This window comes from Scomber scombrus, chromosome 12 (genome assembly GCF_963691925.1).
Source record: "Scomber scombrus chromosome 12, fScoSco1.1, whole genome shotgun sequence".
NCBI classification, from domain to species: Eukaryota; Metazoa; Chordata; class Actinopteri; order Scombriformes; family Scombridae; genus Scomber; species Scomber scombrus.
Genome location: NC_084981.1, coordinates 25,813,915 through 25,841,776, shown reverse-complemented (window position 1 = coordinate 25,841,776; position 27,862 = coordinate 25,813,915). Strand labels below are relative to the sequence as shown.

The window sequence follows — 27,862 nt, the reverse complement described above, 5'->3', positions numbered from 1 at the left end:
CACATACACGCACACACACACACACACATATGCGCACACGCCCACACACACACACACACACACACACACACACACACACACACACACACACACACACACACACACACACACACACACACACACACACACACACACACACACACACATACACACACACACACACACACACACACACACACACACACAGAGTAAAACATACAGTCAGTTTCCAGTTTATCAGTATCAGCTGCACCCACAGTAAGTAAAACTAGTACAACAGCCCTGCAATAAATCTTTATGAATGATGACGTAGTTCGAGGTGACGTTGAACTAAAGAGGTGTATCTAATATTTAAGTGTGCTTTGATGTGAAAAAAAGGCCTCGAGCATCACTTTCTATCATTACTACTATAAGGATCATCAATATTACTCTGCATAAGAAGCAATCTGCTCAGCCAAAGAGGGAGAGATGTATAATGCAGATGAGTATTTACGCACACCAACAAGTAAGCAGGCTCAATCGCAGTTATCAAATGTGCTCGGAAACAAGTTAAAGTCCACCTCCACTCAACTTCATGTGTGCAGAATGATGCATGTGCAGAGTTTGACACTATAAAGCGCTGTTTTCACCTTCACCTGGCTGAAAGTGGAAAGTTTCTCAGTGTTCACCGAATAAAAAAGTTTAATTAAGGTGTGTATCTACGAGCATGATTTCAGTTGGGTTTTTTGGGAGGTGATGCTCAGCGGGGAACAACATGGCAACGCAGTGATAAGAACTGTTTGCACAGAGCTTCACATCAACTGAAAAAAATAAAACTAAAACTGGATAAAGTACCTAAACGGACTTGTGAGCACAGTGTGAGTTATAGTGTAAATGAGAACTCTACAAAACAACAATGTGACAGGAAACAAAGAAAGAAAGAAGAAGAAGAGGAATCTCTGGAGGAAGAACTACATGACTCTGATATAGCACCTTACTGAATTTAAAAGTTATAACTCAAAGAACAACAACAAGTCAGCTAATTAAACTGGAAGAAACTGGCAACAAAAGCCAACACCAGCTTTCCAATCAAGATCAAGCTATCATCAGTGTTATGGAGAATGTGTTTGTCAGTGATTAATTCAGCAGTGGAGAAAGTGCTCAGGAGTGCAGGATGTCTTATGCTGAAAGTCTTTATTGAAGCTCAGCCAAAGAGAATCAAAGTATTATTAATACACCCGTCTGATGCATGATGCCACCACGACTCTGAGGAAACTGTCCACCATGGATAGTCTTAAAACCTTCACAGATAGCACGGAAACTCTACACGGTCATACTCAATGCATCTACAGTAATGGAATCAGCCTATTGGTTTGTTATTCTACAAACAAGGAAACACCATTACCCATCTGTGCGTTTAGAGAGTCAGACAATGCTGCGCCACCGTTATTAAAGTGACTCCTGCTTTCCCCAAAGGTTCATTCACCGCCAAGACGATATGGAAAATCCCCCAACAATCAGTATGAGGCAATGCTCAAGTCTTCCTGGTCCAGTTCCTTTGCTTTACGAGCATGATTTGTGATGTCACAGCTAGTTTAGAGCCAATTATGCTGCATTATGCAACGTAGACAATTGTAATGTGGAATGTGACATCCCAACTAGTTTATAGAGTCATTCACGCTCCATTATGCAACAGTATGGACTCAACAGTGAAGTTGGTGACATCCTGTGGATTATAGTTCAACTGTTGACATGAAGAATATTTGCATTTTTATAAATCCTGGATTTTCAATTATGGAAGAGGATGACAAGTCCTTTTAACAACTCAAGGCAACAAGTTGGTTAATTAAACTGGAAGAGGTTCGCATGTATCCCCCATAACCGCAACATAACCCAAAACCAGCCGTCCAATCAAGATCGAGCTATCATTGTTGTGGTATAATGCTCAAGTCTTCGTGCTCCAGTTCCTTTGCTTTATGAGCATGATTTGTGATGTCACAGTTAGTTTAGAGCCAATTAGGCAACTTAAACAATTGTAATGTGGAAATGTGAAGCTCTCAGTGCAGAGAATGGACTTTAGGAGACATCTTGTTAAATAGTTAAACTTTTGGAAGTAATTGATACTTTCTGGTGGATTTTTTTAACCTAAATGACACCTTCCCTCATGTGGTCTTATCCAGTAGTTCACTCACCTGGACATTGGATGAAGGCCCAGTTGTAGCCCCTATCAGACGAACAGAGACTCTGATCCAGCAACATGTCCCGGTCTCGCAGTCTATCCCGATCTCTCGGTCCAGTCTTGGCATGAGCGGGTTTCAGAGGCCCTCGGTAGGAACCCTCCATGCAAACGCCCTTGCCGGTGTTACTGGGATCGCCACACCAACCGCACTCTGCCCTCTCCAGACAGTCGGCACACGTCCTCAAACCTGTACAGTTCTGGGCTGAAAGGTTGGAGGTGAGAGGGAACCAAAAGAGGGACAATTTGGTTAGAGACAAGTGAAATGACCTCTTTACTTCCTTAAGTCTCCTATCAGACTAGAAAGGCCAATGCCTTCTAAAAGATGCTATAAATGAGTTTACACCAAAACGGTTCAGATGAGCTTTTTCTGATCTGCCATCATTATGTTTAAAGACTGTGTAAAGTGAATTCAGACATTTTCTTCTAAACACATTAAATAGGTCATAAATGCATTTCTAAAAAAGGTGTAAAAAGTATTTCAACCAACGTTACATAACGCAGCGGTGATTGGCATAAACCCGCCCCTGCTGCTGTAGAGGTATAAATACATTCAGCGCACACTACTACTACTACAGTCTACAGTTAGCCGAGCTAGCCGCCGAGCTATCCACCGAGCTAGCAGCAGAAAGCTCTCAGACCTAGCGTCCATGTTTCTGGTAGAGGTGGTGACTTTGATTGACAGGTGACACTTGGTAGGGGGGCGGGGCTTCAGCGAACTCGGCGGCCACTCCCACAGCGTTTGGGAGCAGAGAAAGAGGCTGACTTTTATACAACTTTGAAGCCTTCATATATTTGGCGATTTTTTTAATCATTCATATTTGGCAGGGTGGTTAAATATACACTTTTCTGTGGTATGTCAAACTCAGAACACATTTATTCTTACTTTACACAGACTATAAGGTTTGGTTTGGTTATTCTTCGGCACAAATACTACTTGGTTCAGATTAGAAATAGATCAAAGTCCTGGTTGAAAGAAAACAACTCCGGTTTGGTGGGAAATGTGGATTGGAAAGCAGCGTTATATCATCATCAACATGCACCTATATTTACTTCTGACTGACAACAGTCATAATTTACAGGGACAAGACTTCACTTGTCAGCAAAACGTACAAATAGGTCACGTCAGGCCTTTTTTTTTTGCTATGAAATGAATGAATGGAGCTGGAAATCTGGTGAGGTAGAAGAGAAAAGCTGGCATTGATAGCCATGAGGCAGACTAGGGTTGTATTAAATTGAATAGTGCAACAAAACTATTATGAACTTTCTGTATCAAAATCAAAGCTTTTAACTCCAAAAGCAAAAGCAGCTAATATTTACTTTACTTTCCACTGATCACATTTCATGGTTTCTTTGATTAATCACAGAACTTCATTGCTAAGTATGTAGCTTATATTAAGATTTTGTAGTGTTGTGATCAGCTGTTAACCTTTGTCATCATCAAATTGACCCCGTCTCTTTTGACTGTTCCTTCTGTCCTTCCTTCTTTCCTTCCTTCCCTCCCTTCTTCTCTCTTTCTTTCCTCCCTCTACCTTCCTTCTTTCCTTCCTTCCTTCCTCCCTTTCTCCCTCCCTCCCTTCTTTCCTCTCTCCCTCCATCACTCCTACCTTCCTTCTTTCCTTCTTTCCTCCTTCTTTCCTCCATCCTTCCTTCCTTCCTCCCTCCCTCCTTTCATTCCTTCCTTCCTCTTTTCCTCCCTCCCTCCTTTCATTCCTTCCTTCCTCTTTTCCTCCCTTCCTTCCTCCCTTCCTTCCTCCTTCCTCCCTTGACTCGAGGGTTAAATAAACCAAAATGTAAATAAATCTTCTGACTTTGGCACTAAAACAGGTCTGATGACTGCATTCACCATTTTTAAACAATCATCTTTGCATCATTTTAATGTTCTAATATCATTTTAAATCTTACATTTCAACATTTTATTTTTTGTCACACTGCACATAACTTCATCTAAAACAGCTCCAACCAAAAGCCTAAAACAATAAAAGCCTTTAAGAGATGTAATCTCTCTCCACTAAACACACTTTTCATCTTATGTTTTCACCTTTTCCCTGACCCTCAACATTTATAACGAAATTGACTTTTCTGTCCCCCCCCCCCCCCCCAACACCATTCTCATGTGTCGAGAAAATGCATTTGTATTCATAAAATGGATCTGACATTCAAAAAACGCTTTACTGGTTCAAATTAAAAATGACACTTTCTTTTTTTTTCTTTTTTTTCTTCATGGAATAGCATTCAATGCGTGCAAAGCAAAACAAAAATCTCCATACTGAAGCCTTTTTTTTTTGTGTGCAGTCAAAGTGGCAGAGAGGAGACGACAGGTGACGAGAATAAGAAATCAAGTGTTTTTCTAGGAGGAAGCCGGCCTTTCTCCAAGTTAACTTTTTTATTTTATTTTTTTTACAGCTCGCTTTTTGAACCTTTCAGTCTTGTTTTGCTCCTGCTCTCAACAACAACTCGTCTTCCTGTCATGATAAAAAAAATGTTAGTCTACAAAAAGGACGAGAGGGAGGGAGGGAGGGAGCGCGCACTCGAAGGAAAGAGAAAAAAAAAAAGGGAGGGAGAAAAGGTAAGACTCTGTGGGTATCTTGGCGTGTACACAAGAAACCAAAAGGTTGAGAGAAGTTATCCGAGGTGTCGTTTCTTATAGCCTGGCGAGATGATTCAAATGCAGCGTCAAGGAAAATTTGCATTTTCACCAGAAGTTGTTTCCCTTTTGAACACGAGCCATTTCCATAAGCCACAGATGTTCTAGCTGAACCTGTATCTCTCTCTCTCTCTTTCTCTTTCTCTCTCTCTCCCTGCTAGCTAGCTCTGCTTGATATACACCCTATGTGTGTGTTTGCAAGCTCTCCCGTTGCATTATTCAACTGTGGCAATGCTGATTCATTTGTTCTCTCCCTCTTTATAATTACAAACTTCTGCACTCCCTGTCTCAGATTCACTCTTTATCTCCTCTCTGCCACATTTTTATCCTCCTCTGCTGTATCTTCTTTTCTTTTTTTCTCCCCCCCTTTTCTCCTATTTCTATTCAGTAAGCCCATCTTCTTCCCTCTCGCTCTCGTTCAGAGCTGCTTTCTTCACAGTGATACCCTCTCTACTCCTCCTCTCATTTCCCGTCATTTTGATTTAATTAGATTTTTTTCTCGATTTCTTTTTTAAAAAAACTAAAAAAACACTGTAGGCATAAATTAAATCACAAAAGAAGAACTTCTTTTTCTCAGTCTTCTCTTTTTTCATCTCTCCCCTACTGCGCTCTTCCCCTCAGGTTTTTACTTTCACCTCCTCCTTTTATTTCCTCTCTTCCTTTTTTCTTCCTCATCTGAAAAAGCTCGCTGGATCTCCACCGTAGTCAAGAGTTCAAACAGAGGAGGTTCAACAGAATATCCCTAAATCCAACACACAGTATGGTTTCTCCTGTTAGCAAAGCACATATTTACATACCCAACAGCACACTTTAATATCCAATAAATATACCAGACCTGTATCATTTTTGTAATATGTAACCACTCTTTGCAACCTCAAACACATTTCATCCACCAAACGTTAACATTTCATAAAAAAGAAAAATTATTTGCTTTCTCCTTGATCTATGAAGATCCAATTTGCATCCATGTGTGGCAGCTAATTTGCATCCCTCCAGGTCGGGTTATTAAGGCTCGCAGCGCCAGCCCATAATAATCATGGAGCAGTGCTAAAAAGGCACCTGTTTGACAGTTCTCCTGTTCACATTCACATGAACTCTTTCTACACCTGATTGGACACTCTCATCAGTCCTTGCTTCCCATTTATTTTCAAAATGTAAAAAAAAATGGCAGCTTTTATATAAACAGTAACATTTCTCACAAGGTTTCCATCAATTTTGAGGTGATAAACTGGCATTTTGATCCACGCTGGGAGCCAATATTATACGTCAAACTACGCATTCTGGTGAGTAATGGAGTGATGACTATTGGCAGCAAAGCAAATCATTGATTTTGCAAAAATTAGTTTTAAAACACACATTTGTTTAACTTAATTCTGAGTAGTTTTGTGAAATGTGTGGGGTTACTGTGATTTTTCCACACTCTTTATTCCCATTTTCTCCTCAATATTACTTAATGTAAAACACTCAGGACTCTCCTGAATAATAAAATGATCCTTTAGGTTTGCATTATAACTGCTAGAATCAATTATTTCAACTTTAATATCCGAGGAATTATGTTTTGTCTGTGATTTTGGCGGATGGCTAAGTATACGATAATAATCAAGAACTTGGGCCACCGTTGCTATGGAGAAGAAACCAATCAGAGGCACAAATGGATTCAAAACGCTTCATTGTTGAAGCAAAACACAACACCATGGTTGGTTAATTCAACCAAGAATGTAAAAATCAGTCTCCTCAACAACATCATTTCTTTCGCTTCCATCCATCGTTTGCATCACATGTGACCGATTTTTAACAACAGTGATTGTTGTTTCTTGGCAAAATGAACCTCGGGAGTTATAGCCCAAACCTTTTAAGAACCAGATCATAGAGATTTCATCCCAGTCTTTATTTTTCTCTCTCTCACTCTCTCTTTCTTCCATATTCGCTGGATTGTATCCCACTTTTTTAAGATCTTATAACACGACTATGTGACTTTTTTTCCATTTTGTGTAATAATTCCTGAGCTGTAATGTGTAGAGGCACTCTTCTATTTTTCATTAAGTGCTTGAATGGACCAATCTGCATAAATCATGCCCAGTTCCACCTTGATAGTTTTACTGCTACTTCAAATTTTTGGCAATGATATAATTTTACTACTTCTACAAATTAAATCAAGTCTTCACCAGTTTTAAGAACATAACATATTGGACATTTTTTCTGAAAATGCTTCTTCAGGTATCAAGCCCACTTTATTCCTTTCTTTAGCAGCTTTACAGATTTTACCGACTTGTGCAAAACAGTCATTTTCCAGAGTTTCAAGAGCGTGCATCCAGAAACAGAGCTTACCTCATCATCTAAACACACATGTGGTCAGACTCAATTCTAAATTCAGAAGTAGAGTTTGCTGTCTGCATACAAACTGCCTCCCTAAACACACACAACTCTGCAAGGTGCATTTAAGCGTTTGGCTGCAATTCATTTGGAAAACATGTCAAAATCAATGAGAGCAAATGGATCAAATATTTCAAGCATCACCCTGGATGCCACAAATATGAAGAAACAGCCCCTGAGCATAATAAATGACATGAGTGGATGCAGCTCAAAGAAGAAGTGAGAGAGTAAAAGAAAAAAAAAAAAACACATTCCTGCATGGACAAAAAATGTTAAGTCCTTAGAGGTTCAATTACATAACGGTTTGTGTGTAGATAACACAATTTACCTGCTACAGTACGTTCTCCATGCCTCAGTCTATTCTATTTTTAATAGCATTTCCAATTATCTGGTTTCATCTGTGTTCCACATGGAAAGAATTAAGGGAAGGTTACTGCCTGATGCGGTGTTGTGGACTCGGGGTAGATGAAGATGAGAAAGAGAAGCAGTGAGTGTAACATTCAAGTGCAATCCCCTGTGGGGTTTTTTTCAGTTTTTACTTAACAGCACCTGAGATTTAGATGTACCTCATTCTATTACATGGCATTAGCTCGAGGCTATTTCCAGAGTAAAACGTCCTTTTGGATGGTGCCTGTATTTCCCATGAGGGTGGAAAAATATTTCATGATTAAAAACCTAATATGTGATCTAATCGTGCTCTGAAGATTAAACTGTTGACTGACTGACTACACCGGTTATTTTTTCCTGCCTGTGTGGACATTCATCAAGATAAAAAAACAAAAAAACAGACACTGATTTATGCACTTCAAACTGCTTAAATGTCAATGTTCCTGTAATTTCTTGCAGAAAAAGGGTGATTATTCTGTCCTCGCTCTGTATTTGCGTACACAGCTCAGCAGCAAAGCAAAGCGCTCTCCTGTGCTGATGACAGGAGGTGAACAAAGAGGGATGGCTGTAATTTAATTTCCATTTATAGCCACTTTACTGCAATTAAATAATGAATTATGGCTGGTGTATTTAAGATGTGTACAAAGCAGGGGGGGACTCTCTACTTGATTTGCGAGACGTTTTACGACTGATGAACTTGAGGGGACTTGAAGAGAGGAAAGTGAAAATTCAACAGAGATTTAAAACAAGATAAAGACTATAAAACCTTTGCTAACAGCTCTGTGAAGCTTTAATGTTCATTGTCAAAGAAAACCAACTTCTAAGACTGATAAAAGTTGAGGTCTAATGTTTAGATTTTGATCCTCAGCAGCTGTGGTGAAATATAAAAAAGGTCTATGGGTTTATTCTGAGATCAGTTATAATGTATATACATTTTATAAGAGAGCCATTTGAGATCGTATATATTAATATCAAAGCTCTTTGTCTTGTGGGGAAAATACATATCTGTACCAAATTTGAATGTATCTTGTAAGACATTTCCCTCTAAATTAACCCTCCTGTCAAATCTCCCGGGTCAAATTGACCCTGTCTGTTCTGACTGTTCCTTCTTTCCTCCCTCCCTCCTTCTTTCCTTCCCTCCTTCTTCCCTTCTTTCCTCCCGTCTGTCCTTCCTCCCTTTCTTCTTTCCTCTGTCCTCCTTTCATTCCTTCCTCCCTTCCTTTCTCCCTCACTCCCTTCTTCCTTCTTTCCCACCTCCCTCCTTTCCTTATTTCCTCAGTCCTTCCTTCCTTCCCTTCCTTTCTCCCTCACTCCCTTCTTTCCCACCTCCCTCATACCTTCTTTCCTTATTTCCTCAGTCCTTCCTTCCTTCATTTCCTTCCTCCCCTCCTTTCATTCCTTCTTCCTTCCTTCCTTCCTTACTTCCTCCTTTCATTCCTTCCTACTCCTTTCCTTCATCCTCCCCTTCCTTCCTCCCTCCTTTCCTTCCTCCCTTCCTTTCTTCTACCTTTCTTTCTTCCTTCCTCCCTCCCTCCCTCCTTTGCTTCCTTCTTCCTTCCTTCTTCCCTCCCTTCCTTCCTTCTTCCTCCCTTCCTTCCTTGACTCGAAGACAACAGGAGGGTTAAAGCTGTCAGTATGTTGGTGATCCTCGATGAAAAGTCGGGGGAGTCATCAGAAAACATTCATGGAAGATCGCCAAATTCATCCAAACATAAATAATGACTTGAGCTAATTACTACAAATAAAAAATCTAAAATATCTGTGGATAAATCATTTGTCTCATTTTATGGATATTTTTTAAATCACTGAGGAGGCAACTGTGGCTCAGGAAGTAGCGTAGGTCGTCCACTAATTGGAAGATCGGCGGTTCGATACCTCGCCCCTCCAGTCCTTCATGTTGAAGTGCAAAACACTGAACTTCTAAATTGCTACTGATTCACTGCACCATCACCCTGTGTGGTAGCCTGCCGCCATCAGTGTGTGTGTGTGTGTGTGTGTGTGTGTGTGTGTGTGTGTGTGTGTGTGTGTGTGTGTGTGTGTGTGAATGGGTAAATGCAGCTTTGAGTGTAAAAGTGCTTTGAGTGCAGTCCATTTATCATTCCCAAACACCATAATTGATAGTAAGCTGACCTTCAATGACAACACAGTAGCAATTAGTTTAAAAAAATAAAAAGTTCAGCAAAGATTCAACTCCTGTTGCTATGAGGGGGCTTGATGCACCAATTTCATGTATTTTTTAGAAAGTATTTTTGCATAGTTTATGTACTTAAATCTACCTGTATGCTCTATGTTTTACCTGGCTATGAGTCAAATTTCCCCTCAGGGAAAAAAAAATAAACCTTTGTGACATGACCTGGTTGCTGCAGCCTGCTCTAGCATTGAAATTTGTCACAGGGTTTGTTGCTTTGATGAAGGTTTATAACTAAACTTTGCACGATGAATAAAATGATAATATTGAGAGTGTGTGACTAAACGTCTTTATTTTGGATTATATGATTTTTCTACATACATCAATCAAGGGTGCATTAAACAATATGCAACTTTATGACATGCAACAGTCAGTGCTATCCCAAGAACCAAGCTGCTACTACAGCTAAAAATTACAGTACAACAACACTTAGAAATATCTTTTAACCTTTGTGTCGTCCTCCCCCGTCCTTGACCCCGTCTGTTTTGACTGTTCCTTCTTTCCTCCCTTCCTTCCTTCCGTCTATACTTCCTCTCTTCCCTCCTTCTCTCTTTCTTTTCTTCCTCTCCTTCCTCCCTCCCTCCTTCTCTCTTTCTTTCCTCCTTTCCTCCATCCCCTTTCTTCCTTCCTCCCTCCCTCCCTCCTTCCTTCCTTCCTTCCTCCTTCTCTTTCTTTCCTCCCCATTACCATCCTCCTTTCCTCTGTCCTTTCTTCCTCCCTTCCTCCCTCCTTTCCTTCTCTTCTTTCCTCCCTTCTTCCTTCCTTCCTCCCTCCTTTCCTTCCTTCTTCCTCCCTTCCTTCCTCCCTCCTTTCCTTCCTTATTCCTCCCTTCCTCCCTCTTTGCCTTCCTTCTTCCGTCCTTGACTCGAGGACAACAGGAGGGTTAACAAGTGGCATATCCTAATTGAATATATAAAAGACTGCTATCCTAAAGCCTCAACATACACAAGTTTTTAAATGTACAGTATATTCCTGACTAGCTGCGAGTCACTGATCGGCTCTTTGAATGATATTCATAAAGCTTGTATCTGCTAAAGTGTAATATCTAATAGCATAAAAAAAGATCTCTAAATGTGCAGATTCCTGTCAGGTTTCTCAGATGAGTGTAATAACTAGATCAAACCCAAGAGGACATGAGTTTGCATCACAGCTGTTGCCACAAAACATCAGTTGCTTAAAATAAATAAATAAATAAATAAATGAATGAATAAAATCACAAGTTGCAGTCATCATGCCTTTTAAGATCCGTCAACAAGAAACATTAAGCACAACATTTCTCTGACGTTGGCTCCTTAAGTGAGAGGAAGTGAAATATAGTGAATATCCCGCCATATGCTGCATGTGATAACAGCATCAGCAAGAGTACACATTTCTACTGTACCTCATGTTCCTCTCTCTAAAAAAAAAAAATGGCTCTATTGAAATCAGGATATTAGATGTTTTCATTGACAGAAGAAACCCGGAGGACACTTAAACACAACAGATGACAAATGTTCTGAGGAGTTTAAGCTATCTCTCGTCGCAAGCAAAGAAAAGGATTGCTTGTTCCTTGCGGGGAGGAGGGGGGGGGGGGGGGTTTCATCTTATCAAAAATTCTCTCAACACAATCGTCTCAGTGCCACATTCTGTTCATCACACCGGGGTATGATATTTGGTGTCCCTGAATAGCACGTATCGTCTGGCTTCATCTCGTGTAATCCATTTGCTCCTACAGTACTTGACAGTTATCATCGCTGAAGCCAGTATAGCATACAGATCTCGGGCTCCCTCCCATGCATAATACATCAAGTGTAGGAGCCATAAGCTGCCTTCCACTTCACTCTTCTCCTCTTCTAGTATGTGAAGCTACAAGACAGACCTCACATTGGATAGACAAAAACACACACATACATAACACTTACTTCTTGTGAAGATTGCCTCAGAGAAAATAAGTCTATTTCTCTCTGCAGCAAAAAAACAATATCAGCAACAACAACATAACCATCATCTGGTCGACCTGCATCTGTGTATGTGTGAGAAAGCAACCTATGTTCAGCTGTAATCAGATCACAGTCACTGACCGGTCAGTCTAAACTACAAAAACACACACAAAGTGAACAGGAAACACTAAAAAAAACCCTGTAAACTACAATCTAATACACCTGAAATTGTCCCTAACACAGTGGCAGAGGTGTTGATTCATCTTTTAGGTCAGTTTTGAGGCTTTTAGTTTGTGGTGGTTGTGTTGTGTCTCGCTGAAATACACTGAAAGGCGTTACTAATATTGTACTCCTACACATACAGTGATGTCTTCATTGTTTTGTCTCTGTTCTGCAGCAGATTGGATTTCAAATTAAACAGATTGTATGACATTAAAGTGCTGACTCTTCCCTTTAAAGATGTTTGGGGGTTTGTGTATTAGATGAGCAGTGGAGGATTGGGAACCTTTCTACATATAGGTCCAAATTTTAGAGGAGTACAGCAGGACACTGACCCTAAACACACTAATTGTGTCCCATTTTTATAGTACATAGAAATTGTAAAGAGTCTCTTTTTGAATTTAAAATCAACAAAATGACAAAATATATTCGGAGATCATACGGAAACTTTGGGACATGACTGCCAGCTAAATATGTTTCCAAATATATTCTTCATGTTTCTGGGACTCACCACCATGCACAATTATTTTCCTTCTTTTTTTTTTTGCAGCTGTGAGCGTCTCCTCCTTTTCCTCTGTGCGTTGCTTTGTAGGACAGCTGTGTGCATCAACAACACCCTCAAAAATCAAGCCATAGAAGCCCCACAAAGCATCAACAGGAGCATCCAAGTGTCTGATCCTAATGAATATTAATAAATGATGACTTTAATAAAGAGTTAGTGAACTGGGTTTAAAAAGAGCTACAATACCTACACTGTTAATAGGTCATGAATGTGAACACCTTCAAATCAGAGCTGAAAGGCAGCATTTTCACCTCACAGTCACTGTTTCACTTTAAAACCAATGAGCTGGAGTACGGAGCCAACATAGCAAAAAACATGTAATCATCCAAATAAAATAAAGATGGGACAATGCTGGGTTGGTTTAGACAGTTTTAGGAGGAGATCACCTCACTCATGCTGCTGCCGGTGCAAATCTTAAATCAGCTGTGGGCCAAAAAACAGGAGCTGGACTTTGATAATTGAGCTGTTGCTGCATGGGAACGTAAAATATACATGGCATACAGTAAACCCTGGGGCGATGGTTCATTTAGTAATTGTTAGGGCCCTTAAAGTGATACTGATACCAACTGAGTACTTCATTCGATACCCATTACAGATTCCCTGTTCTGTCTTTTATCCGGTGTAACAGGCGTGTAGTGTAGAGACACTTTAGAGCGTTTAGGTGGCATCTTGGCTGCTTAACTGCTAAACGTGCTAACTCAAATTCACCACGACAGACGGCTTTTAGCTGCTGTGGCAGTAGACCAATCACATGTTGTGTTAAATCGAAGAACGCTTGTGTTGATTGGCTGTAAGCAAGACCATACAAATGCAAAAAGGATTGACTGCAGGTATCGTTTGACGGTAGACATTTCGATACTACTTGTCATCGATTTATTTTGGTCGCAACCTTAAAAAGGTCTCGAGTATCAATACCAAGCCCTTGTAATTGTGTGCTTAGCAATATCAGCAATATTAAACTACAAGGCTGTGAATGCTGGTTGTTTCTTGGTGACGTCAAGGCTACTTTCTGTTTTCATGACGCTGATATCTACCTTATATTTGATTAACTGGTTGTTCTTTTGCATGTGCATTAGATTATTTCATGCTGCTGATATTCATACTGTTCAAATACAAGAACTGCAGGTGTTTTTGTTTTTTGTTTTTTTTATGGGCTAAGAACTCCCAGTTTGCAGACATATCACTGCAGTTGTTCTCCATCCCCTACAGCAGTTGTTTGTGAAAGTCAAGTGTGAAAAATGAAGAATGGAAAAAAAGCTACTCACAGTATTACCCACAGGATAGATGCAGGATAAACACCTTGAATGTGTGCAGAAAAAAGAGTGTTGTGAATAAGACACCTAAAATTAAATGCTTGACAGACTCATTTTCATTTAGCTGCAGGTGTTAAGAGTGAGAGATATCTTACAATAATAATAAAGCGGGAAACTGGACACTGTCACATATATAATACGCCAAAGAAAAGAGGACAGTACTATCAGGATGGGGATGAAAAATCAGCCTTTTCAAAAAAGTTGAAAATGAATGTGACTGGTGGGGCAACACTGGAGCTAATTATTTCAAGAGGTTGTGTGGAGGAGTGTGTAAGTGAGCCTCCAGCCAATATGAAAAAAATAGGAATGATACACAAAGCCTACGGCCAAATTGATCTGATAAAGAAATGACCCAGTTCAGTTGGGATCCTCAGACGAGCAATACATTGCAAAAGCATCTACCAACTTAAAAAAAAAAACACAAGCAATAAATCCTTCATCTGTACCCTGCAGTTCTGGCTCCCTAAACAAGGCATGATTAATCAATAAACAAGAGAAGCGAGGCACAAAGTTAGATATGAACCACCACTATGCAAAGAGTGATGGACTGTAAAAGAGCAACAATGCTGTATCTGAGGACACGGAGAGTAAAATATCCTCACGTTGTCTCATATTTTACATTTTAAGTGGTAGTTTGAGCAACAAAAAGGTAAAAAAAAAAAAAAGTAGCTGAACAAAAGCCTCCTACACACCTTCTGCCACCAAACTTGTATGAATAATGAAAGAGAAAAAAGGAGATGGGGGGGGTAAAAAAAAAAAAGGCACCATTATGTAAGCACTGAAGGTAAAAACGAAGGAAAAGGAAAAACAATCTTGGCTGCAGAAGTGTTTGCACTGGCACCAGCAAGGAATAATAATCACCAGTAAAAAGAAAAAGACAAAGTTTTTTTAAGCTATTTCCTTAACTCCTACAAGACGAGAAAAAACGTCGCAGCAAATTGACTATTTGTCTGACGAAAACCAGACAGAAAAAAAACATCAATAAAAAGTTTTACCTGAGGGGAACAATTTGACAGTTTGACAGTTTTTCTCCCACACCAAAAAAAAACTTGTTGAAACTGCCAAATAAAATATGGTAAGAGGACATAATAAAAAAAAAAAGGATTTAGCTCATAGAGAGATGATTCATGTTAAAAGAAGATAATTAAAAGTGGCTGTTCGGCACTTTAGGCTACATTTTAATGTGTGGAAACAAAAAAATAATATCCAAAACAAAAAAAAGATGAGCCTGTCCTCACAAGAAAAATGACAGTGTAGATTTAAAACTCAGGCAGGCATAAACGGCCTTTATGCCATCTAGTGGCCGTAGTAATTATGACCTGACAAATGAAATCAATGCAAGGTGACTTGATAAGATGATTCCAACCGCAAGTCAAGACATTTAAAAAAAAAAAAAAAAACTTTAACGTTACTGTTGCCATGACTACTATGGTTGCTTAGCTTTAAAGGAGGTTCAAACCACGGTTAAATTCTTGATCTTTACCCAAATTGTGATCTTTCTATAACCCTAATCAAGTGTTTGACCGCTTAAACCTAACCAGACCTTAACCCAAGCATTGTCACAACATATAACATCATTATTATTTTTAACACTGATTTGTAACGGTTTCTGAAAAGCGACATTTAACGGTCTTATGGGTCCATCTGGAGGTCTTACTATGGCTGCTAAATGGCATAAACATAACTGCCACTTGTATGAACACATGTTTTATTGCATATTATTTTTCTTACAAAATGTTAAAGAGGACATTTTCCAGGTCTATTTTTGTGCTGAAATATCTTTGCATGATTGACAGATAATAAAACTCCTTATTTATGCAGCCCCTCAGTTCAGCCTCTGTCTAAAACAGGCTGTTTTAGCTCCTGTCACTTTAAGGCCCCCCTCCTCATAAGCACACTTTGCTCTGATTGGTCACATCTTTTTCTCCGTCTTTACTCAAAATATAACTTCTGAAATATCTATACATGTTAGCATCTGAATCTTATCTGAAATACACAAGTGGACAACATGTGGAACAGTCTTAGCAACAAAGGATAACCAAAGGGCGTCCATTTGTCGTCATGTGTGAACAATCTGACATTAGTTCGATGGGGAAGTTAAAGGTGGCATTATTAAATACAGTTTAGTTTTGGAGCTGTGACCATGTTTAACACAGACAACCAACATTATAACAATATATAAATGACATACATGATATGTCGCCTTTAAGCAACTCCATGTTCCTTTCCTGGTGGACAAATTTGAAGCATATTTAAGATAAATTGCTGCTGACAGCACTGACATTGTTTAGACAGGGACACTAATCAGTAGCAGCAAACTGAGGTTGGCCACAGCAGGGTTTGACAGCTTTGCCACTTTTTTTTGTCGAGTTTTAAAGTTCATAACCCCGTGTCTGTCTCATCGGTCACATTCCTGCTCACAGCTATGTACTCTAACAGAACCACATGGAGAAGCAGTGGAGAAATTGCAAAAAAAAAAAAAAACCTTCACCATCCCCAGGGAGGTGTTAATAAGAGAGGAATGTAAAGAGACGGCAGCTAGGACTTCATATTGAGTTAGTCATGTGTCATTGTAGATGATCGATTTTCTGCCCTGCAGCTGCAGGAGAGGTGGCACTACCTCGGTGTTGGAGTGTGCGTTTGTTCCAGTGTGTGTGTGTGTGTGTGTGAGAGAGAGAGAGAGAGAGAGAGAGAGAGAGAGAGAGAGAGAGAGAGAGAGAGAGAGAGAGAGAGAGAGAGAGAGAGAGAGAGAGAGAGAGAGAGAGAGAGAGAGAGAGAGAGAGAGAGAGGCAGAGACCTGACTGCTGATAAGAAAAGGATCGATATGAGTCTATAATGACTCTATGTTCACACACAGAACTCTATTCACATCGCTAAAAAGGTATGAGTACTACTCCACCTCACTGCTCCATCCATCTGCGCTCGTAGACACACATATTATGAAGGAGATCATCAAAGCGATGCGGGTAGGGTGACAAATTAAAGGAGAAACCTGAATAATAAGTGAGAGTGCAGGGACATAACAAATGCAGACGCTTCTACACAAGTGCACTGCATGGTACAATCAAGCAATTACCATCCAATCATGCCCTGTGGCAGGTGCAAAAATGCTGAGGAGTCCCAGGTGATTCTGATTTTCTATCAAGATGGCGAAAGGAAAAAAGATGTAAGTGACTTTGAATGAGGGTTCATCGTTGGGGTACGGATGGCTCAACTGGCTGCTGTTTCAATAGGAACAGTAACTTAAGTAACATCTGTATTTAGAGCTATGAGAAAGACGTTGGTAAATAGTGTCGGGAAGGAGTAATGAAAAACAGAAGAGCAAGAACAATCCGTTGACAATTACATAGAGAGGGATATTATAGTAGGGCTGCAGTGTATAAACCCCTCATTACAAAGATGGATGCACATTTGAAAGAGCAGTGGTGCAAAAGCCATATGCACTACAGAGATGTGGGGGGAAAAAGTGATTTGGTCAGATGAGTCATGCACCATATTCTTGACAAGCGGGCGAGGACATATGTGGTTTAAACCAAGAGAACGGTACAGGACTAAATGGTCGATCCCAAGAGTGAGGGGATGTGGTGGCTCTGTTATTCTGTGGGGAGCATTTTGCTGGCATGGTTTGAGTCTATTTGTCCCCTTAGAAGGAAATGGTCACTGCATATCAATCCAAAGTTGTTCTGAGTGATCACTTTTATCCTTTGATGAAACATTTCTATTCTGATAGGAGTGGTCTCTTCCAGGATGATAATGCTCCCTTCTATAGGGCACGAGAGATCAATGGATGGTTTGATTGGGGATGAAAATGATGTGAATTATATGTTATGACTTTCGCAGTCATCAGATTGCTGAGAGATGGAGGGAATATCTTTAGGAAGAATGGTGTTCATCCCTCCAGTAGAGTTCAGAGACTGTAAAATCAATGCCAAGGAGCACGGAAATAGTTCTAGCAGCACATAATGGCCCAACACCTTGGTTTTCCTTTTAATTTGTCACCCATCTACATACAGTAGCTATAACCTCAACCTGGTCTCCCCCTGCAGTAACTGTATATAAGGGGATCGAGCGTTTGCTGTTGCAGCTCCAAAACTTTGGAACGAATTGCAGCTGCACATTAGACAGGCCTCCTCTCTGTCTCATTTTAAAACTCTTCTTAAAACCCACCTCTTTTCTTTGGCATTTTGACACCATGTAGAGTGTTGTTTTTTTGTGTATACATGCATATTTTTAATCTTGTGTGGGCAGTGCATTTTATTTTTTATTTCATCACTTTCTATTGTCTACTTCATCTTTTTATTCTGCTTCTATTGTGTTATCTATTGTGTTTTATCTTGTTGTGCAGCACTTTGGAAAACCTTGTGTTTGTTAAAATCGTGCTATATAAATAAAGTGGATTGGATTGGATAATATTGACATTACATCATATTCACAAACACAAATATAATCTCACTTCTGCTTTTAGAGCCTTCAATTCTGACTAACTTTAGTTTTCAACAACAAATCTGTCTGTCTATTTGTTTTGTTTTATTAAAAGGGTGAATAGTACTTTCAGTGGCAAAGTTAGTTGACTTGTCTGACCTTTGTAACTTACGGAAAAATAAGTTACCTCTGCCAGTTGATGACAGAGTTTCTGACCTTTCAGCGACTGTACAAACCTGGTGACTAATCAAAATTTCATGGGTGCAATCAAACCCAAAAGTCATGTACTAGTAAAAGTAAAGACCAAAAGTACTATAGTCATTCACCTCAGTAAATATAAAGATGGAAAATATACTTAAATTGCTACAAGTAATTACCCTGCATTCACCGCTCTATTAAAGCAAAACTAACATCTTCTAAAAAGGTAAGTATTTATTTACTCAATTATCAAAAAGAGACAAAGTGTGCATCATATTATATAAATGTATTTCATGTTTTGTATATAAAAGGATAATCCAGAAAGTATCTAGTAACTCTAGCACTGTAGTGGAAAAAACTACAATATTTCCCTCTGAAATGTAGTGAAGAAAGCTCAGAAGCATCGATACCTTACAATTACACTACAATAAATTAAAAGTTCATATACAGACAGACCTAAATCCCATTCCTGAACTCAGTCTGACATGCATATCTCAGACCCAGCGCTCCCCTCAACTAAAACTCTAATCCCCAAGTGCAAATTCTCTCTCTCTCACCAGTGCAGTCCTGTGTCTGCCACTCCAGACACTGTCCGTAGGGGAAGGAGATGATGTACGCCGAGGAGTCGACACATCGCTGCGTACTTCCACACCACATGCACTCCATGGCCTGGCTGGTGCAGTTGGCACAGCTGGTGCGCACGGCACAGGGCGTCCTGCAGGGCCGAGCGCTCTGACTCTGTGGACTCCCTGAGCAAGGAGACAAATGAAGAGCGGGTCAGAGGCAAAGGCAAGAACATGATGTGAGATAAAGTTCATTACTATAGCAAAACGTTTAAAGATAGCTATGTCATGAGATTCCCCTCACACTTAACTTTCGTGTCGTCCTCCCGGGTCAAATTGACCCGTCTGTTTTGACTGTTCATTCTTTCCCCCCTTTACTTCCTTCCGTCTGTCCTTCCTCCCTCCTTCTCTCTCTTTCCTTCCTCTCTCTTTCCTCCCTTCTTTATTTTCCTTCCTCCTTTCCTTCCTTTCTTCCTTCGTTCGTTCCTTCCTTCCTTCCGTCCTTCCTCCCTCCCTCCTTCTCTCTTTATTTCCTCTCTCCTACCTTCCTTCCTTACTTACTCCATCCTTCCTTCCTTCCTCCTTTCCTTCCTTATTTCTTTCTTTCCTTTCCTTTCCTCCCTTCCTTCCTCCCTCCTGTCTTTCCTTCCTTCCCTCCTTCCTTCCTCCCTCCTTTCCTCCTTTCCTCCCTTCCATCCTTCCTTCCTCCCTTCCTCCCTCCCTCGAGGACAACAGGAGGGTTAATTGAGTTTGTAATATAGCTGATACTTTCTCATTTAATTAGTTGCATCATACAGAAAATACTTTTACTTTTTTACATCTTAACAGCACAGACAATGTTCATGTTTTTACGAAATCTAAATAACCATATTACTGCAATTTATGTCAGGAAAATTAAATAGTTAATTTTTAATGTTAATGCTGTAATATAGCTTTAATTAGCTGCATCACTTCACTTTGTTTTCCTCTTTCCAACTTTTCACTTTCTACATGTTATGATGTATTTAAGAAATGTAAATAACCAAATTCACACTCTCCTTGTTATGAAAATTAAATATCTGTTTGGTCTTTTGGTCAGTATTGATTATCTGCATATCTTAGTCCACTTATTCTTTCTCACCGGCAGGTTTTTCACAGATCAGACCGTCTGTGTTGGCGGTGCAGGGGTTAGCTTTAAGTCCCGCCACCTGCGTTCGCTCCAGGTAGGCACAGAAGCCCGAGTCGCTGGGTTCTCCAGGTAACCAGCGCAGACTGGTGTTGGTGAATGGTGACGCGTCCTCCCAGCCCCAGTACGACACGTTGATCTTCCTCAGGCCGATCCACGGAGATAACGTCTGCAGGGGTAAAGACAGAGACACATGCTGACAGAGGATAGAAAACATCATGTAATTTATTGTCTTGTCAGTCTGGATCTTCTAAAGGGAAAGACAGCTGTAACAGGATTTACTCTCATACTCTTTTCATTCTCAGAATAAACTAAATACCAAAGTTCAGTGCAATAAAATGCAAACACAGCAACCGCTTTCAAAACCAAATGTGGTTTAGCTCCATGTTAACAACTCCAGGGTATGCTTTGAGTAACAAAATAAAACAATGAGAAAAGCATGAAATAGTTAGATCAGCAAGAACAATTTAAAAAGGAAATAAAGTGGGTTATTTTTTAAGCTGCAAACAGTCTCTCTTTTGCATTTGTGATTGTATTCATGCTGTTTTGTATTCACATTCAACGGCTATTCTGATAACAAATGAGCTCTAATCCTTTAGAAATGAGTCCTGCACATAATAAAGTGTCCTACAAATCCAGTAATGGGAACAAAAACAGAAAGTGTGTGAGCTGCGTCCACACAGGGAAACATCTAAAGTCTCCTTTTACCATAATAGAAAAGTCAGAAGGCCAGTGAGTACAAAGTCGAGCCAAAATATTATGTTCTGTTTTACATGAAACTGGATCCTAAATAAAACCTTCTGCAAATGACTGTAATCACTGTAAAAGCAGAGACTCTTTAGATTCACAGCAACTCATTCAAGACATATTATTAAGGGGTCTACTGCGTATCTATTGCAGTTCAGTGAATATTTGTGGCTTATTTGATTATAGAACAGTTTTGAGTAATGATCAGTTTCATACAGGCTGATTATGAAAGGCTGTTAGAGGTTTACCTGTTGGGAAATCAGAAAAAAAAACATTTACCCACAGCTGTGATTTATTTAAGTGAAACATGAAAAGGTTTGAAATTTGAGGTTCAGCATCAATTGAAGCTTGTGAAACTAGCAAGAAAACATTGCATTAAGTGTGTATTCACATCTGTGTGTGTGTGTGTGTGTGTGTCCGTCAGAGGTTGCACAAATCCACTTCTACTAAAGCATCTCTTTGCAACTGAGTGGAGTTGACATAATTGCACTTTGGCAAGGAAAGTAAATTCAGGCTAAGGATGTCAGGCTGACAATCGAAAAGATTACGAATCATCATCTAAAAAGCACCAAAAAGTAGATTAAAAACAGTTAATCTTGGGAAAAAACAGTCACTTCTCAGCTAGACAGAGAAGGAAAAAAAAGAGAAGAACCACACATTCTTTCAATTATCAGTGTTCAAATATCTGCTCACATTTCTCCCGACGCTGCACAATTTATCATAAAGTTTGTCTGTGTGTGGTCAAACATGTCGGGCTCTCAAATAGCGTTTCCACCATAAACATTTCAATCTGTGTGAGGCGTGATTGATTTGAATAATTGCTATTTAAAGAATTGCTAAAGTACTTATTAACCCTTGCATACTGTTCAGAGTCAAATATGACCAATTTTAACATTTTAGAGCTCTAAAAACAACTTTTACATATTTCTGCTACGAGATGGACTTTGTCTAATGTGACCCCGAATAAACAAAAAAGGAAATAAAATGCAGCTTATACACATTTTGTATAAGCAAACATCCAAATTTGACCTGTATTTATTCCAAAAAATTCAAAAATTGCCATTAAAACATGTCACTGTACTCTTTATATTCTATAAAATGTTCTCCTGGACCATAAAATAGTAATTGTGAATGTGTTTTTTCCATAAATAAAACAGAATACACTCTCTATAAAGGATTAATCAACCATTAATTAATGACTGATGGGGAATTTATGAATGAGAAATGATGCAGAGACAGAATATGAACAGTATGTGAGGGTTAAAACATTCCAGGTGTTTTTCAGACATTTAGACGATGATGATGATGACGATGAAGCAGATTTTTGGGGCTTTGTGATTTTATTTTACTTGTTTTAACAGGAACATTTTGTTGTAAAATCTCAACTTTAATTAAACCATCTTTACATCTTCATTGTGACTTTTCACATAATTCTAGTGTTGTTGTCAAATGCAAATTCATTTCTTTAAAAAACAACAAAAAACAAACAAACAGCACAACACAATGCTTTGATTAGTTGTTGATATAAATAACTCAATATTTTATAATCTTGACATCACACGTTCTGTGGCATCCAATAATAAACAACGTTATATTTATGATCTTAAAAGGTGACAATGTCTGGCTTCTTATAATAAATCACACTGTCACAGCAGCAGTACTACTCTAGGTATATTATATCAACATGAACTCGGGGGAATTGCATATCAGTCGAGTTGCCAATGTTAATCAGCCGGGTGTTTCATTCCTCTACAAGAAATATAAAGGCAGTTGAAAGCTAAAACAACATTCACATGCAGCCATTTAATTGGAATATGTTTACGTATGTGGTTTATATACATGAATCACAAATGCACTGAGAAATATGTCATTGGTTTCTCCCTTTTACCTTTTGTTATACCGAGCCTGAGAGTCTGTTCTTTTCCCCTCTTTGTCTCATATAATACACACAAGCCATTTACTGCCTTTTACATCCACTTCCTATTAACACGTACAGTAAGAGATAAGTGACGCACTCCCCATAAAAATGAGCCGAAGCTTAGACTTCAGCAGTGTGAGTTGAATCAATTTAAGTTGAAATTCATTTGAGTATGAAATCCCCTCGTTGCCTCTTTGTGTTTCCTCAGACTGCGTCCTTGCTGAGCTGCAGAGGATGGAAAGTAACACAAAAGGGAAATTTCATACTAGAAACTTTTTTTTTTTTTTTTAAAGATAGCCACTTGTTTTGTCTAAGTCGGACTGCTGCTGAGGTTTCATTAGGAAACACGTTTTTCTCTTAACCTTCGTGTCATCCTCCTGGGTCAAATTGACCCCAATTGTTTTGACTGTTCCTTCTTTCCTCCCTTCCTTCCTTCCTTCCTTCCATCTGTCCTTCTTCCCTCCCTCCTTTTCTCTTTCTTTCCTTCCTCTCTCTTTCCTCCCTTCCTTCTGTCCTTCCTTCCTTCCTTCCTTCCTCCCTCCCTCCTTCTTTCCTTCCTTCCTTCCCTTCCTCTTTTCCTTCTTTCCTCCCTGCCTCCTTCTGTCTTTCCTGCCCCCTAGCTTCCTTCCTTCCTTCCTCCCTTCCTCTTTTCCTTTCTCTCTCCCTCCCTCCTTCATTCCTCCCTCCTTTCTTCCTTCTTCCTTCCTGCCTCTCTCCTTTCCTTCATTCTTCCTTCCTCCCTCTTTTCCTTCCTTCTTCCTCCCTTCTTCCCTCCTTTCCTTCCTTCTTCCTTCCTCCCTTCCTTCCTCTTTTCCTTCCTTTTTCATCCCTTCCTTCCTCCTTTCCTTCCTTCTTCCTTCCTTCTCCCTTCCTCCCTTCCTTCCTTCTTCCTTCCTTCTCCCTTCCTTCCTTTTTCATCCCTTCCTTCCTCCTTTCCTTCCTTCTTCCTCCCTTCCTTCCTCCCTCCCTCTTTTCCTGCCTTCTTCCTTCCTTCCTTCCTTGACTCGAGGACAACAGGAGGGTTAAATTGGATATGACGTTAGGATCACTTCATTGCAAGTTTGAACAGAAAAAACGATTACAGCGATCAATAACTCTTTAAATCTAAATGTGAGTATAAAAAAAATATACTTGAAACCTGACCATAACCTTTAAATAAAACACAATGTATTCCAGCTGCTAATTAATCCCAACTTTTTTTAAAATTATAGCAGAAACCAAACTTCTTATTAACCCTATTTGCATGTGAACAGCTTGAAGTAACCACACAGGAATTCAGTATTAGGAGGTATGAGCTGTGTAGGAAGGGTTTCTGATGTAATTCACACACTGTATACATTCATACTACTGTTATAGGCTCATATAAAGTGAAGGATCTTCATAAATGTATGAATTTTGGACTCTGTATCATAAATGCAACAAGACAGAGAAGCCAGCGTGGATAATAAGCAGGCTACCTTTCACCAACAGTGGAGGAGTCCTGTCATATTTCTTTTATTTATGGATTTATTCATTACACCACCCACCTTGTCTTGCAGCTGGTATTTCTGTAGCTCCTCCAGTACAAAATTGACCTGTTTGTCTGTGAGCAAAGACGCAATATTCCCTCCCAGGTTCTTGCAGTAGTGCTGTGCATTATCGTAGCTCTCTCTGCTGGAGTTGATCCTCAGGCAGACCTCGCCGACATGGTGCCAGCCCTCTCCGCACAGCTGGCCTGCAACACAGAGGGCACAAACAATCCCTTTACACCTCAGTTACTCTTCTTCGCTGGCATTCTGGGTCAACAAACACAATTAAAATCAGATATAAAGGCTACAGCATAAGACTTAGAATGGCTTTGTACTTCTGTAATGTTCATGAGATATCCTTTTTTTCCCCATCTGTGCAGATATTATCAATAAAGTATTGATAAAGTTATCTAATCATTCACTATTATACTAAAAAATACCCAACAATACCCAAAATAATGGTGTCACAGAGCAGCATTGCTGTTAGACCAGCATGGTGGGTAACAGTTAACTTTTTGCAGCGTGCTCCAGGTCATCATGACATGACACTTATGTTATTGGCAGCACACTCAAGACATGGATGTATCTGAGCTCTAGTAAAACTTTAGAGACTCAAAGCCATAGTTGACGTAATGTGTGAGAGAGCCTATCATGGCAAAAAAGCTCCAGGAGTGTGTGAAGTTAGGACGATTTTAAGGGCCCTAAAAAAATCTATTAGAACATTAGTCAATTTTAAAAAAATAACATATCATCATTAATAGAATATTTCATTTACAATTTAACTAACGCATCAAACTAACACTTGTCTACACAGTGTTATATCTTCACAGCTCAATGTCAGTCAAATATTATACAGTTATAATTGGACTACAAGAGAGTTGCAAGCCTTCACAGGTAGAGGTGTTGTTACAGAAATTGTGCACATGGTTAGTGTGACTTATGTGCGGTGGTGGGGCGAAATATGATATAATTTCATGGGGCCCAAAATCCCCAGCGCCCGTGCTCGGATGGATATAAAAGAGCGCAAGTCACACATTGGCAGTCAGTGTCTGCTCTGTTGATCAGCCTCAGTTTAATATTGCATTAAACTCTGCCTGACTTTTTTTTTTTTTTTATTGAATTATTTTTAATTGAAAATACATGTTGAGAGGAGCCCAAAGCTTCAACTGGCCTAAACTGAAGGATTTTTCCTGCAATAATATCTGATGAAAGTCTGACTGATAGCATATTGACATAATAATTAGCATTAAGCTATATTCTTCCCAACACCCTAAAGGCACAATTAGCCCATGATGACTAGCAGACACAACATTAGTGACATGCTAATGTTAGCATCATGTTAGCACACCTACAGTTTGAATACATTACAAGCTACACAATAGCATGATAACTTGCCTACTAGGCTAATTTCCAAGCAATATTGTGTAATGTGGACCACTGTATCATGTTAGCCTATTAGCCTACTTACCTATAGCTACAGCATGCAATAAAATCAACTCAGGTATATTAACATTCAAGACCTATATTACTCTGGTGCATAACCGTGCTATTTTTTAAGACTATTGTTTATATTGCTTTTGTACTGACTTATTATTTAATGTTCTTTATTATTTTAAATGATGCTCTTTCTATGTTTACTGTCCACTTTGCTGCTGCAATAATGTACATTTCCCACTGCAGGACTAATAAAGTAATATCTTATCTTATTAATGTTCCACTTGTAATGTTAATCATTTTTCTCATGTTAACATGCATAGTTAGCATTTGCATATGCTTATAGTTTTCTACTTTAATTTGCCATTTCAACTGTAAATGCTGTTAAAGTGAAATGACTGTTGAACAAACAAGCATCAAGTCTAAAAAGTTTTCACAAAGTGTTGAATTAAGTACTATAAATGACACAAGACGTCATCTTTGTCTAATTTTAGGTTGCCTCTTTAATAACTGGCAAGGGACAACAGATAAAATTAACCCTGGCTCATTTTTACAGCTCATTTCCCCTGATGATTAATGAGTATCATCACTGTCAAATACATAAAAATAACACAACAGGTCAGGATAAAAAACGGTTTTAAAAGTTTTACTTGGTTGAAGGCTTCTGTCATCAACAGGTGGATACATGAAGAGAAAACTAATCCACTAAAGCCAAAACTATAGGAAAGCTTTTAGTTGTCAAAACAAGCAGAAAGTAATCTGGCAGACAAGCTTTGCTACTCAACAGGCTGATTCACTGAGATTAATGAGAGACAGGTGTGCACGTGCAGGTCAGGTGACTCTCAAAGGTTGGAGACTCACTGAGGCCAACTAGTGGTCAAGAGAGGAAAACACAGGAATGTGGAGTTGATATGGTGACTTGTAACTACTTTAACCCTTTATATACTGTTCATATTCTGACTCATTATTAGTCTCTAAACCAATTCACATTCATAAATTCCCCCGTCAGCCATTAATAAATGTTGGATTAATCCTTAATGAGGCTGTAAGAGAGCAAACAGAGTCTATTCTGTATATTTATGGGGGGGAAAAGATATTCACAATCATTTTATAGAATATTAAAAAAGATGTTTTCTGATTTTTTTAATAAATGCAAGTCAATTTTTTACATTTGCATAAACAAAAATGTGTATCAGCTGCACAGAAAATAGGAAAATATTATGCATTTTAATAATTGTTTGTATAGTCGGGATCACATTAGGAAGCATCCACTTAAAATAAATATATGTATGTTTATAAGGTGTTTTTACAGCTCTCAAATGTAAAAATATAGATTACATTTGACACTGAACAGTATGTAAAGGTGAAGAGAAATGTTTCTTGTTAGTATAATTTATCTTACTGGATGCAATATTATAGATTCATGCTGTTATTTAAGATTAGAGCAAAGAGTTTTTCTTGTTTTGTACTCTTCTAAATCATCAGCGTTACAGAAAGAAGCCCCACTATTTAGAAATATGTTGCACACGGGGATGAAATAAAGTGAATATATGTGTGGTGATCTTTAACAAAGGCCGACAAATTCACCCGTAAAAAAAAGAGGCAGACACGCACTTCTTATCAGAGTCTTGAGGGAGACTATAACAGTAGAGAAGCCGTTCAATTAGCCAGAATGAAAGAGAAGAAAAAGGCCATTCTCCTCCACTGAGCACCGCTGTTTATTTTGGACTGCAGGACTGATTACTTTCACAGGCCCATAATGGTTTCCATCGCCAACCTTTCTTTTTTTTCTTTTTCTTTTTCATGCTACTTTATTTATTTATATTCCCCTCCCCCGAAGCGATAGAAAATGGGAAATGATCGACAGGAATGAGATGAGAAAGACAGATGAAGAAGGAGGGAGAAATAAATAGATAGGTTAGGTTACGGGTCTTTGTGTAAAAGCTGAGATAAACATGTCGTGCCATTTAGAATAATTAGTCATAACATGGTGTCTAAAGAAAAGGCCACAGCTGCTATGAAGGAGGAGCTACTGTAGTTTCCATTAGTTCATCTTAGCGACGCTGTTCCTTCACATAAAACATAGAAGCTTTGTTTCTTACTTA

General features: G+C 39.1%; 1 protein-coding gene across 1 annotated transcript in view; it reads right to left on the bottom strand.

The window, feature by feature from the left end:
* Positions 1-27,862, bottom strand: part of atrnl1a (attractin-like 1a) — a 362,787-nt gene that overhangs the window by 237,741 nt on the left and 97,184 nt on the right. The window contains exons 15-18 of the mRNA XM_062429999.1: positions 24,342-24,529; positions 20,106-20,319; positions 18,980-19,171; positions 2,151-2,399 (exon numbers count right to left, since the gene is read on the bottom strand). Coding sequence (XP_062285983.1) covers positions 2,151-2,399; positions 18,980-19,171; positions 20,106-20,319; positions 24,342-24,529 — 843 coding nt within the window. The remainder of the gene's footprint in view (positions 1-2,150; positions 2,400-18,979; positions 19,172-20,105; positions 20,320-24,341; positions 24,530-27,862) is intronic.